The sequence below is a fragment of the Oenanthe melanoleuca genome, chromosome 8 (genome assembly GCF_029582105.1).
Source record: "Oenanthe melanoleuca isolate GR-GAL-2019-014 chromosome 8, OMel1.0, whole genome shotgun sequence".
NCBI lineage: Eukaryota > Metazoa > Chordata > Aves > Passeriformes > Muscicapidae > Oenanthe > Oenanthe melanoleuca.
The window spans coordinates 26,402,882-26,414,990 of NC_079342.1; the positions used below are offsets into that span (position 1 = coordinate 26,402,882).

Genomic DNA, 12,109 nt, shown 5'->3' on the forward strand with positions numbered 1-12,109 from the left:
TGACAAAATAATAAGGTTCTGCTTTTCCTTCACCAAGTTGCATCCTTAGGGAAAGTAGAACAGTGGAACTTGCAGACATCAGCCTGAAATCTCTTCCTTTCTGGGAAATTAAAATGAAATTAAACTTAAAATGCATACACCATTAAATTCAGCTTTAGTTCTGTAGTTTGCTTTTATCATCAAGTTGCAGAATTCACTTGTTTTATTCACAATTGAAAAATACTTCCTTTCTGAGGCTGTGCAATATTTGTCTGTGAAAAAGTGCTTTAAACCCTTCTCTGTTTCCCCTGTTGACAATAGGATGGGGTTATTCAGGGTAAATTGGTCAGATAACTGCACAGCAAGGAGAAATTTAAATTCTTAATAAATTTAAATTCTTCTCTATGAAACCATAGCTGTCTTTGCCTTTTGTGTGTCATGAAATCTACTTTTTGGAATGCACTTTCAGAGAATGATTTAAGTGCCAGTCATTATAAAGCAACTCTTTAGGAGTCCGTTCAGATAAAATAAGTTTATTTGGATTCCACTTATTCTTCACACTTTAGGTTGAGTATCTGGGTATTTTTTATTATTTTTGGTATTTTTGAAACTGAGATAGTGTTGTTATTTAGCACTGACGCCCAAGATGGTGTTCAAGCATCAGAAAAGTTATTGTGACCAGCTGGACTTTTGAAAAAAAGGAGGTAGAAAACTATGCAGAGTTTCTTCTAAGAAAGAAAACAGAAGGCCTTTACTTTTATATCAGCCTTATTATGATTGAAAATAAGCCACTAATATTGCCCAATGTATTGTTGCTGTTTGAGGTGTTTGTGCTTTGCCAGATTATGACACAAATATTTTCTGACTTAGCTTAAATAGAAGTGGGAGGTAGGATATTGCTGATGAGTTGTGTAAGAAATGTGAATGAATTTGGAGTTGATGATCCTACTACATCCTGGTTTAACTAATGTACACATTGAGATGCAGGGTTTATCCCATATATAGCCAGTAGAGGAGAACTTGAGAATGCTCAGTCTGGCTGTCAGCAGTGAGTCAGAAGCAAATTTGTCTGTGTTGTTCTTAAACATTTGTATGTTTGTTTAAAATGATTTTGTAGAACCTTTCAGTTAATTACTTCACACCTGCTCACATTAACTGCTGCAGCTTTCCTTGAGAGTCTTTCTCTTTGGTCAATATCACTGTGAAAATACACTAATGTGGTTTTTGACATGTATGAAGCACAGAAGGTACCGATGGGATAATATTTATTTAGGAGAGTAAAACAACCAGTATGAGATTTGCTTGAAAGCCAGTGGATTCCTTCTAAAATATCTCTTAATGGTAGTTCTTTTTTTCTCCCTAGCATTGGTACATTCTTACTATTTCACTTCAAGTCAAGCTTGTTATTTTAATAGGAATATCCACAGCTAAATCTTAAATTTCTAGCTGGAAATTGATTAAGCCTTTCTCTGCATGGCCAGTCATTATTAAGCATTCCTTTTACAAAATATATTCCTTGCAAAGTGGCATTAAGGAAGTGTTTTGAGGTGCTGGGAAGAGGAAGGAATATTTACCATTGCCCTGATTCCCTCTTTGCACTAATATGTGGTTCATTTGGTTAGGCCAGGCCAAGACCCTTTCATTAATGTGTCATTTCTGATTTAAATTTTCCCTCTATTAGCTAGGATTGCTCTGCTTCTCATTTTCCTCTTTTGAGTATTTAACAACAGCTGAAAATTCTCCTAATAATATTTTTTTTTTCCTTCTAGGAAATGAAAACAACAAAAAAGTAGCAATTTGCATTCTGTATCACATCAGCATGGATGATTGCTTTAAATCGATGTTTGCATACACAGACTGTATCCCTCAGGTATGTGGTGAGCTGATAAAATCCATCTTCCCTCGTTCCCTCAGTTCCTGGCTCATGGCAGAGCTCGTACTGACACCCGCAGGTGACAAGGGGAACAGCCACGGTGCTGCTTGGCAGTGGGGCACCTCCTCCTCAGGCAGGGACCCTTCTGGTATTTCACTGTCCCCAGCAAAAGCAGAGGTGACTGATCTCTGTCACTGCTGCTGGCACCAATGAACTGCTGAAATTACAGGTGACCTGCTGGATTCCTCCAGAACACGGGGAATGCTTGAGAGAGATTAAAGCTTGTGCAGAGCAGCTCCTTAGGGAATGTAGTGGAAAGTATTTCCTTTTCAGTTTTAGAAGGCATTTTTGCCTGATCCCATTGGGTATCAAAATGTCAGTGTCTCCAGTATTGCAGGATATGAACTGGAAAGCAGCCAAGGAGGGTTAGGTTCCTACATGTCAATTCCTTTTCCAACTGCAGGTGTGTACAGCAAGGGAGACTTGATGGCTGTGGAAGGCTCTTCACTGCTCTTTCAGGCTGCATTTTGTTACTTAACTCATTGACTCAAGCAGACACAGTGTCATGGCATTTGGGGTTTTGTGGGTATGGTTGATTTTTTTATGTGCATGTGTTATGTTGTTTCTTATTGGTTTGGGATTTTTTGTTTTTCTCAAGTACCAAGTCCTTTCTTACTGTCCTTTTTCTCAGCCCTGCTGAGGCTGGAGTTGAGAAAGCCTGTGTTTCCTGAGTGTAACAGCTCTTAAAAAGCTCTCTGGTGGCTCTTTCAGAATTGCACCATGGTATCTTCTTTCCTCCCAAATGGGATTTTAGCATCAAATACTTCCAGAATGGAAAGCTGTCATGGAAAGTTATCAGAATGTTTCTGATCATTATCTTATAGCAAAATTGGTAAAGTTTTTCTATGTGCAAGATGATTTTGGATAATAGAGAGGGGAGAACTGGTGGGAATAACTAACATATGTTACAAAGTGGTCTTGTAAACATCCTGCTGTCTTTTCTACCACAAGCAATTAATTTTTAAGGCATTTGTGATATTTGTTCTAGCAGTTACCAGCCAAACTCAAATTCTGTTCTAGCAGTTACCAGGCAAACTCAAATTCCTACACCATTGTCTCAGGACTTGCTTGTGCTGTGCTTTCAGGGAATCTTAGTATGACTCCTGGACCCCCAGTGCTTACAGAGCTGTGTCCAAAGGCTGGTGGAGCAACAAACAACTTCACTGGGCTTTAGTGAAGTAAATAACAAAGTTGGAAAGTACAGCTATGGTTATTGATGCTTCACATCTGCACACTCCTCAATAAGAAGCTGAGCTACCAGAGCTTAAATTTTACTAATGCATGTTCAAAATTAGTTGGTTATCAAGGAAGACAGGTAGCAGAAAGCATTAGGAAGTGGATAAGGCATCAGGAAAAGATAATTACTGTTTTAAAAGGACTTCCTGCTATCTAATTCTACCCAGGAAACCCAAAATCTCTTTTCAGTAGTGGCAAGTGCCCTTGCCTGGGTTTGTCTCTTTCTGAGGAGATAATAATTAATGTTCAGCAGTTGTAGAAGGTGCTTGGAAGCAGCAGCCCCGTGGTGACTGTGGCTGTGGGAAGCGCGTGCTGTCGCAGGTAAACATCCTTGTGGATTGCAGGAGTTAGTGGGTGCTACTCTAGTAACAGTTAAAAGTGAGTATTAACAGTTCATTCTTGTTTAGACCTCAGCAATGCGTGTTTTGTTTAAATAGGTGCAAATGCCATCCAGATGCTTATAAAAGCCTTTATTGGTAATAACCTGGCCAATCAAAGGGCATGGTTAGGCAGTGATGTCATGGTGATATTTAATATTTTACCGCAGAGCGGTGTGCAAGGTTCTCCAAAGCTGCCCACATGTTTTCCACCAGGGTTGTCCTGTTTGGCCCCTCTTTGATCTCTAAGCTTCTTTTCAGCTTAATGCTGGTAAACGTCCTCTCTTGACAGCCCCCTTTGCTCCTGTCCGCCATTATCTGCTGAAGTTCAGAAACCAGAGCATCACTTCAAACAGCGGAGTTGGGGAGTAGCCGCTCAGGAGAGATTCCTGAGGCATGCACTTCTGGCATAATCATTCAAAGATGTTGGAGCTGGGCTCGGGGAGGGGGTTGGACAGAGGTGTATGTGAACACAGAGCTGTGGGGGTTGGCCTCTGGTCACTGGTAAATAAGTGAAGGCAGGTGCCAGAGAGTCTAGACACAGTGATTTCAGTGCTGGTCTGTGGTATCTGATACTCAATATGGGACTTGTCTGATTGAACACTACTGCCTCTTCATTGCACATGCTGCAGTCTTTTTACTGCCTTCCTGTTAAATCAGTAAAAGATGACAATGGACATAGTAAAAGCAGAACAAATTTAATTTTAATATTTCCTATTTGGCAGCAATTACTCTTCCTTTTGAAGTGGCACAAGAAGCAATCAAATTAAATGAAGACATAATGGGAAACATGGAACTCATATGAAACTATTATTTTAAAATTTGAACAGCTTTAATTGAAACTGGATATATTTTTTTCTTTTTATAGAGAAGTAGTTCAGTAATTAACAGTGTAATCCCATCTTGTTAAACGTTTAATTTCCACAGACTTTGTATTGTGTAAGTAATGAGAATGTTTCCCTTCAAATTATTTGAAGGGTTTTAAAAATCTGTTTCTAAAGGTTTTGTAACAGAAGAGTTGCAGGGGGTGATTTTTGAATGCTCATGTTCTACTTGTTAAATGGCAATTTTCTTCTCTGTTAATTCCCTCTTACATGACTGTCAGGCTTAAGGATTTAATAAACTAGGGATTTATAAGTTCTTAAAACAACCTAGAGAAATCTGATTCTACCTTTTTAAGAAAGGGAGGAAGAAATCAATGATAGCTTTTAAACATGAGTACATGAAAGTCTCAGGAAAGACATAAATAGCTGTGTTGCAATGTAGTTTTTATTTTGAGGGTTTTTTGGGTCCCTTTGGAATGACAGCCTGATATCTGATAATAGGTAAACATACAGAATGGCTGGAGTAAAATACTTTGGAGAGAATTCCTGCAATCCTGTTGTTTCTTTTTATTTTCTCCTCTTTAAATGGGTTCTTCATCTACTTTCTCTGGCTTTTAATGCATTACAAACTTGTCTTTCCACCAGGGGGCAAGCACACAAATATTTAATGATTAGTTAATCATTGGATTTAATTGTTATTTGTTGCTTTCTTGTCCTCCTGCCCCTTTCTGAGCTGCGGTTTTTGTACCTTATGTCCTGCTTATCTTTAGGCTTAGTTGTTTCCTCTTCCAGTAATCTCAGTCTTGTCATCACACTGGTTTGCATTATAATCTAAACCTGTCTTATGAACTGAGTGGGTTTTAGAAGCAAACAAGGTGATGTCTCCCAGCCCAGAAGTTGTGCAGGGCTTGTCTGCCAGGATTGGAACCAGAGGGAAAAGAAATGGGTTTATTTTAGTCATGTTCATATATTCCACATGCCATTTCAAAACCTGTTCCTGTTGAACCAAATGAGCCAGGATAGCCAGCCTGTGATGTAATGGACAATACAGGGCCAGGTGTGTGAAATGATGGCAATCCATAGGTTAGGATCCTTGGGAATCACCTGGGAATTCACTGACATTTGCTGTTTGAACAGGATTATAGGTGATTGTCTACTTACATTAATGTTACCAGAAAAGTGGGATTACTGCTGAGGAGTCTGTGGGATGTGTTCAGCTCTAGCTGGAAGCTGCAAAGATAAAGAACAGTGCTGTAGAGACAGCTAAATTGTCAATGGAGTCACTCACAGCAAAATAATAGTAGAATTATTTTGCAATTAAGTATCTCTTTAGTCATAATTCTATTAAGCTAATAGTTATTAATCTGACTTTCTGTGGAATTAAGTTGTGGTTGTATTTTTTTCTGTATTAAATTCACTTAAGCTTTCAAAACAAATTTATCCATTCACAAATACTCAAAAGCAGTCAAACAAAAATTTCCGTGGTAGCAATGAAATGTAACTAAGCCAAGTTAATTTAAGAGTGATGAGTGATTGCCATTTTTGCCACTTTATAAGGATTGTTATCCCTAAATAATGGAACTATACATGTCATGCCCCTGACCTTTGTAACTTTCACTATTCCTGTAGAAATGGTGAATACTGATTTTTTTTTTTTTTTATAAAGGTACTGTAGTTGATATCATAACACTGCTTTTCTAATGCTTTGGAAAGATGAATGACCCAAGTGTGCTTGTGTTTCTTGGCAGTTAATGAAGATGCTTTTTGAATGTCCTGATGAGCGAGTTGACCTGGAACTTATTTCTTTCTGTATTAACCTTGCTGCCAACAAAAGAAATGTGCAGCTTATCTGTGAAGGTAACTGGGCTGAGGTTTTGGGAGGGGTTTGGAGATGACAACACTTCATAGATTTTCTTCTGTTATACTTACACATGTAAATTATGTATTTTTGAGTTATTTTTAAATGTGTATATGTGCTTTTAAAAATAAAATGCATGTGTTTGTATAGTGATTGCAAGCAAATACCTCACATTTGCTCTTGGTAGCAGGAATGAAACTTGAGGGAGATGCCCACACCTCTTGTACATGCACACAGTTCTGAAAAAAAGGCTGATGACATTGCTGTGGGAAACTGTGGCTGTATGGAAACATCAGGATTTTATTTTGCCTGATGTCTAAAATTGGTGTTTCACCTGCCAGTATCAAATGAATAGCAGTGATGTCTTTCAGTTGCATCTTTCCATTAATTTTTTATTTTATTTTTTTATTATAATTGAGGGTCTTTTGGGCTCTAATGTTTTGATTCATGGTCTAAATAGTTCTGCATTTCTTGCAGTAGTTCTGGATTGCTTTTAAAGTTTCATTATTTCCATACTAGCAGTTTTAAATGAAACTGTATTACTCAGTAATTGAGTAATATAAACTCAATAATGCTCCAACTTTCACTTGTGCCCAGTGCTTTTCCTAGGAACTGCTGCAGTCAATTACTGGCCTTCAAAGGGGACAATTGCAATCAAGAGATTCTGTGGCCTGAAATTCCACTTTAAAATTCTGTGCAAAGCTCTGTAGAAGGGGGAGCAGGGTGATCCAGTTTTATATTCAAGGTGAAACTCAAGCTAGCAACACCTTTTAGGAAGGCAGGTTGGTCTTTTGGAAGCATTATAGTAACACTGGGATTTGCTCTATGCAGTCAAGTACTGCAGATCTGTTCCCATGCATTGATCTTTGGTAAATAAACTTGTAAAACCATAATAATGTATTTATTCCATGGAATGGGGAGAGAAGTCTCTGTACCTGGACTAACTGCTGTGCACTTTTTCATTCTAAACTTTAAAAGCTTAAAGTATTCTTTGGGGGTGTGTGCTGATCAAAAATCCTCATTTTATTTTTTTTTCATTTGGAGGATTTTCTAAGCATTTGTTTCTTTTCAGGAAATGGTTTGAAAATGCTCATGAAGCGGGCTTTGAAGTTTAAGGACCCTCTGTTAATGAAGATGATCAGAAATATTTCACAACATGATGGGCCAACTAAAAGCCAGTTTATTGTAAGTATGTCCTACCTAATGTGATCTCTGTTTTTATCCTTGTGGAAAAGACTGGCTCTGGAGAGGTGCCGTGGTTTGTTTTGCAGGGTGTCCAGTTTAAGTTTCCTTGTCTGTCCTGGAGTGATTTATGTGTTGTTTTATAAGGCTATCTCAGCTGGTAGATCAGAGTTTGGATTCCCCTCTATGGGGAAGACAGATATTAAGCCTTATCCAGTAAGTTTCTAAACAAACACACAAACCCAGGCAAACAAACAAAAAAGCCTCAGCTGCTGGGGTGAACATCATAACAATTAAGTTATCCTAAATTTCTGCTTTTGGACCCAGAGAGAAAAACCTGGTGTTTTTTTCTTTCCCCCACTATGCCAAGTGTCTTGTATTTTTGGGTATTTTAAATGCTTAATATTTAAATATTGATCCTGTAAAACCACCCTTTCAAAAGAAAGGAGGAAAACACAACATTCTAATCATAGAGATTTTAAACATACTCTTAAAATGTGGATCAAGTATCAAGTTGTATTAAAGCAATATGAAATCAGTAAGTTGAAGCCATTGTTCCCCTGTTTGTCCTCAGAAAATCCTGTAGCTGTTTATTAAAATCTTTAAGTAAAGAACTCCATTACTGCCACTAATGCAGGATGGTACTCTCTGTCTGCTTTTCCTTTTTTTTTCTAAGAGCATTTTAAACTTTGTGTTGTAGTAACTACTTTTGGAATGTTGGAACAAATGATCCACATCCCTTGAAAGTGAAAGGAGAGAGAGGAAGAGTCCTGAAATGTTTTCTTGGATTATTCATCAACTGGATTTGAAACTGCCTTATTAGTTCTTATTTCAGGAGCATAGTCTCTTTAGTTTTCTTTTGAGAATTAGCTTTAGTTTGGCTGAGATGTGAGTTTTCAGAAACCCAGATTATTCATTTGTAATGGTTGTTGCTGTACTTTCTTCAGGAATATGTTGGTGATTTAGCAGCTCAAGTATCAAATGATGAAGAAGAAGAATTTGTGATTGAATGCCTGGGAACACTTGCAAATTTGACCTTACCAGAGCTGGACTGGGAACTTGTGCTGAAGGAATACAAACTGGTTCCATATCTCAAGGACAAGCTAAAACCAGGTCTGTACAAAGTTGGGTTGGGCTTCCAAAGCAGTGTCTCCCAAAGAATATTTAGAGTGCTCAGAGTAGAGTCTATTTACCTTTATAGTTTGTGGTTGCTTGGGAAAACAACATTGAAGAATAGAATCATGTCTGCAGATAAATACACAGCTGCCAGCAGATGAAGAAGAGGTAATTCTTCCTTCTTGCTGCCTTGTGCCTTAGCAGGTTCTGCTGAGGATGACCTCGTTCTGGAAGTGGTGATCATGATTGGGACAGTTTCCATGGATGACTCCTGTGCTGCTCTGCTGGCTAAATCTGGAATCATCCCTGCTCTCATCGAGCTTCTGAATGGTAAATTGGCCATTGATTTGACTGGTGCACAGCAGGAGCTGTAATTGACATTGCTCTTTCAGGGGTTTTGTTTGTATGAGGGAGGAGCTACTCCCTTAGTGATAGATGTGGGTAGTGGTCTAATAGATTTGGGTTTTCCCACACCTTCACAACTCTTTAACCATCAAAAGCTTCTATTTGTGAGGTTTGAAATCATGGTGGATTTTTTTCTCCTTGCAGCTCAGCAGGAAGATGATGAGTTTGTCTGCCAGATCATCTATGTATTTTATCAGATGGTGTTCCACCAAGCCACCAGAGATGTCATCATCAAGGAAACACGTATCTTTTTGGAGATGAAACATCTAGAATTGCAGCACTTAATTTGCCATTGCTGATGTTTGACTACTATTTCTTTTGCAGAAACCTAATGATCTCAGAGGTTTCTTTGTAAATGTTTATTTCAGCTGAAGAAAAAAACCCAAGCAGCCTAAGCATGTAAAGGGACTGTAAGAATAATAGTAAAGATTAAAACTTAGTTTGTTTGGAAGCAGGGAGGGGAGTAGGAGGGGGATGGCTGGACCAGCTGACTCATTAGTTGTTATTCAATCTGATTTACTGTCTAAATTTGTTTTGCAAATCATAATGAAATTCACAGTTCATAGAAGAACATATGTAGGGCATAGGGAAACTTTTTGCATTGCACCATTATATAAATATGTTGCATGGTCTGAAATGTTGTGGTCCTTAACTGAATGTTACATTTTATTGAAGCATTAGAATAGGATGAATGAGCCCTGGGAGGGATAGCAAATTAGTGATTACAGTGCTAACAATACAAAGAATACTTCATGTGCTTTTTGTCTTTAATCTCTGTGGAATATCTGGGAAGCTGTTTGGGTGGTTATTCTTTGTGTCCTGTTTGGACTCCTAGGTTGCTAGCTTTAAAAAAAAATTAAAAACAAGAAATTACATCTCTCGATAATTCTGGAAATTAGCACCAACATTTGAAAAATGCTTTCTTGCTACATGAGATGAAAAATTTCTGCCTCTGCTTCTTAGTGAAATTTGCACTTTGAAGAGCCCAGGGTTGTGAGGGGGGGAAAAAATGTTTTTCTCCTTAACAGCAGCTTTGCAGAAGCCCCAGCATACCTTATAGACCTGATGCATGATAAAAACGCCGAGATCCGCAAGGTGTGTGACAACACTCTGGATATCATAGCGGTACGTCTGACTTCCCTTGTCCTTCCAGAGCCTCTTTACTCAAGGGAATTCTATGTTAATTAAATACATTGCCAATTGAAAGTATTTTTCTCGTGCAATTTTCTAATCATATTGATAGAAGATGAATTCTCAGTCATTAGGCTGTGCATCAAACTTCCAAAAAGTGTGCATGTACTTTGAAAATTCATACAAGTTAACTTTACACTTTTAAAAAGTGCTTTTAGACTTTAATAAATTAACCACATTACATAAGTGTGCCAAGCTTTCATTATTTCTTAGCTCTCCAAACAAATGGCTCTTGTTACCCAACAGCTTTATTCAGCTTCTCTGCATTGCCTGGTGCCAATATTTGTTTCAAAAAGAAAATGTGGCAGCGATCCTGATGCTGGCTGTTCTCTGCTGGGGGAACAGTCACTCTAATATTGTCTTCACCTTTTGGATAAGTTTCCTTTAGCTTTAGTTTGTCCAACTATCCATGGATCACAGTAAACTTTTGGGACAGTTGTATTACACTGCTAAATTGGAAAATAGGAAGAATATTAAACTATCAAGTGCTGTTGAGGATTGTAGTGACTGTACATCCTTTTGGGTATAGAGTAGCTGTCATGTAATTTTATAGCCAAGACAATTTAACTGAGTCAAGAGCAGCAGTACCTTTTCTACCCTATTGCTTTTTCAGTCATCTACAATTGATCCTTTTTCAGCTGAATTACATGTATTGCAGCTTGTTCTCTGAATAATATAGCAAAAGGCCTAACTTGCACTGCAAAATACTATATATAGTCTAGTTTGCCTTCTTCTGTTACACTCATTAATAATTTCTTCTAATTTAATAGTCCCCTTAAACCAGTAAAATGACATAACATTTTCTGAACTGGAATTCTTTTTATCTGGCTCTGTCTTTTCTTCAGGGAGGTATGGAATGAAAATTTGCTCCAATGGCAGAGTTACTGTTGATATTCGTTAAGGACAAGATTTAAACTCTGATGAATTTGCACTTAGTACTTATTTATGATGGGCATCATTTTCAGCTTAACACAATCAACTATTTCTAGGGACATCTCCAATGGAAACAGTAGAAGAATTTTTTTTATCTTGTGGGTGAGGCTGTACAACTTGAGTGTGTCAAATACTTGTTTTACCTTGGGGCCAGTGCAGTTTCCAAGTGACTCCCATGTTGATTTGTTCATATGGGGAAGCTTTACAGTGATGTGTGTTGTAATATCTAGTTAGTGAAAAATTGATTTAGCAAATTTTATAGAATTTAGAAGAATAAACATACAAAAATACAGCTTCATATTCAGTATTACCATCTGAGTAAAATGTACTTGGCTTTTTTTCCCTTCCTAAGAACACAAAATCTTTATGCTCACCATGAGTCAGTGAGGAGTGCTAAGTTAATGGATGGGAAAGGCTTCTCAACTTGCAAAAAGCACTGGACAGGACTTTGAGGGCCCTGAGGAAGAATAAAGGGAAGAAATTACGTGGTACTGTGGTTATTGGGGGTGAAGGAGGAGATACCAAACACATACTGAGAGCAGCTGGCGTGGTGGTAAATTATATTTTTCTTTGCTTGTGAAGCAATGCCACACTTAGAGTGGTGTTAGCTGGTGAGCTAGGAGAGTTCCTTTTCTGAGAAGGTCTTTCTGGCTTTATTATCTGGGTATTGTGTGGGTGTTGGGTTTATAAGTTGCATAAACACCATGGCCCTGAGGGGAACAGGAAGCATAATGTGCTCTCTTTTCTGGAAGACAAAGAGAACCACTAATTAATTGATTGCTTTCTCAATCGTGTTGGAATCTGGTTGCACTTGTGTCTCTCGGTACAAAAAATCCCAAGCAAAAAAGGCAACAGATTCTAAATAGTGGTGGTTAGGAAATGTAAGAGGGTAAGTTATCAGAAGTTCAGATCTTGATAGCTTTTAAAGGAATGTTAAAGCAAGCTGTAAACACAGAGGTGTTTGGTTGTGGGGCAGTTTTACACCAGCAGTGCCTGCTGAGGTGTCTGAACAGTCTCCAGGAGTGGTGGAACTTGTTATTTGTGCAAAATCCACAGCAAGCAAACCTTCACTCTT

At 38.1% G+C, this 12,109-nt stretch overlaps 1 protein-coding gene across 12 annotated transcripts in view; it reads left to right on the plus strand.

Moving 5' to 3' along the window:
* KIFAP3 (kinesin associated protein 3) overlaps positions 1-12,109 on the plus strand; it is a 65,191-nt gene that overhangs the window by 23,863 nt on the left and 29,219 nt on the right. For 8 of the 12 annotated variants that reach the window (XM_056498173.1, XM_056498181.1, XM_056498176.1 and 5 more), the window contains 7 exons: positions 1,749-1,849; positions 6,098-6,206; positions 7,280-7,392; positions 8,337-8,502; positions 8,710-8,835; positions 9,055-9,153; positions 9,950-10,035. In XM_056498173.1, the coding sequence (XP_056354148.1) occupies positions 1,749-1,849; positions 6,098-6,206; positions 7,280-7,392; positions 8,337-8,502; positions 8,710-8,835; positions 9,055-9,153; positions 9,950-10,035 (800 nt within the window). Of the gene's footprint in view, positions 1-1,748; positions 1,850-6,097; positions 6,207-7,279; positions 7,393-8,336; positions 8,503-8,706; positions 8,836-9,054; positions 9,154-9,949; positions 10,036-12,109 lie in introns of all 12 variants that reach the window. The other 4 variants (XM_056498171.1, XM_056498179.1, XM_056498174.1 and 1 more) reach the window with 1 other exon arrangement.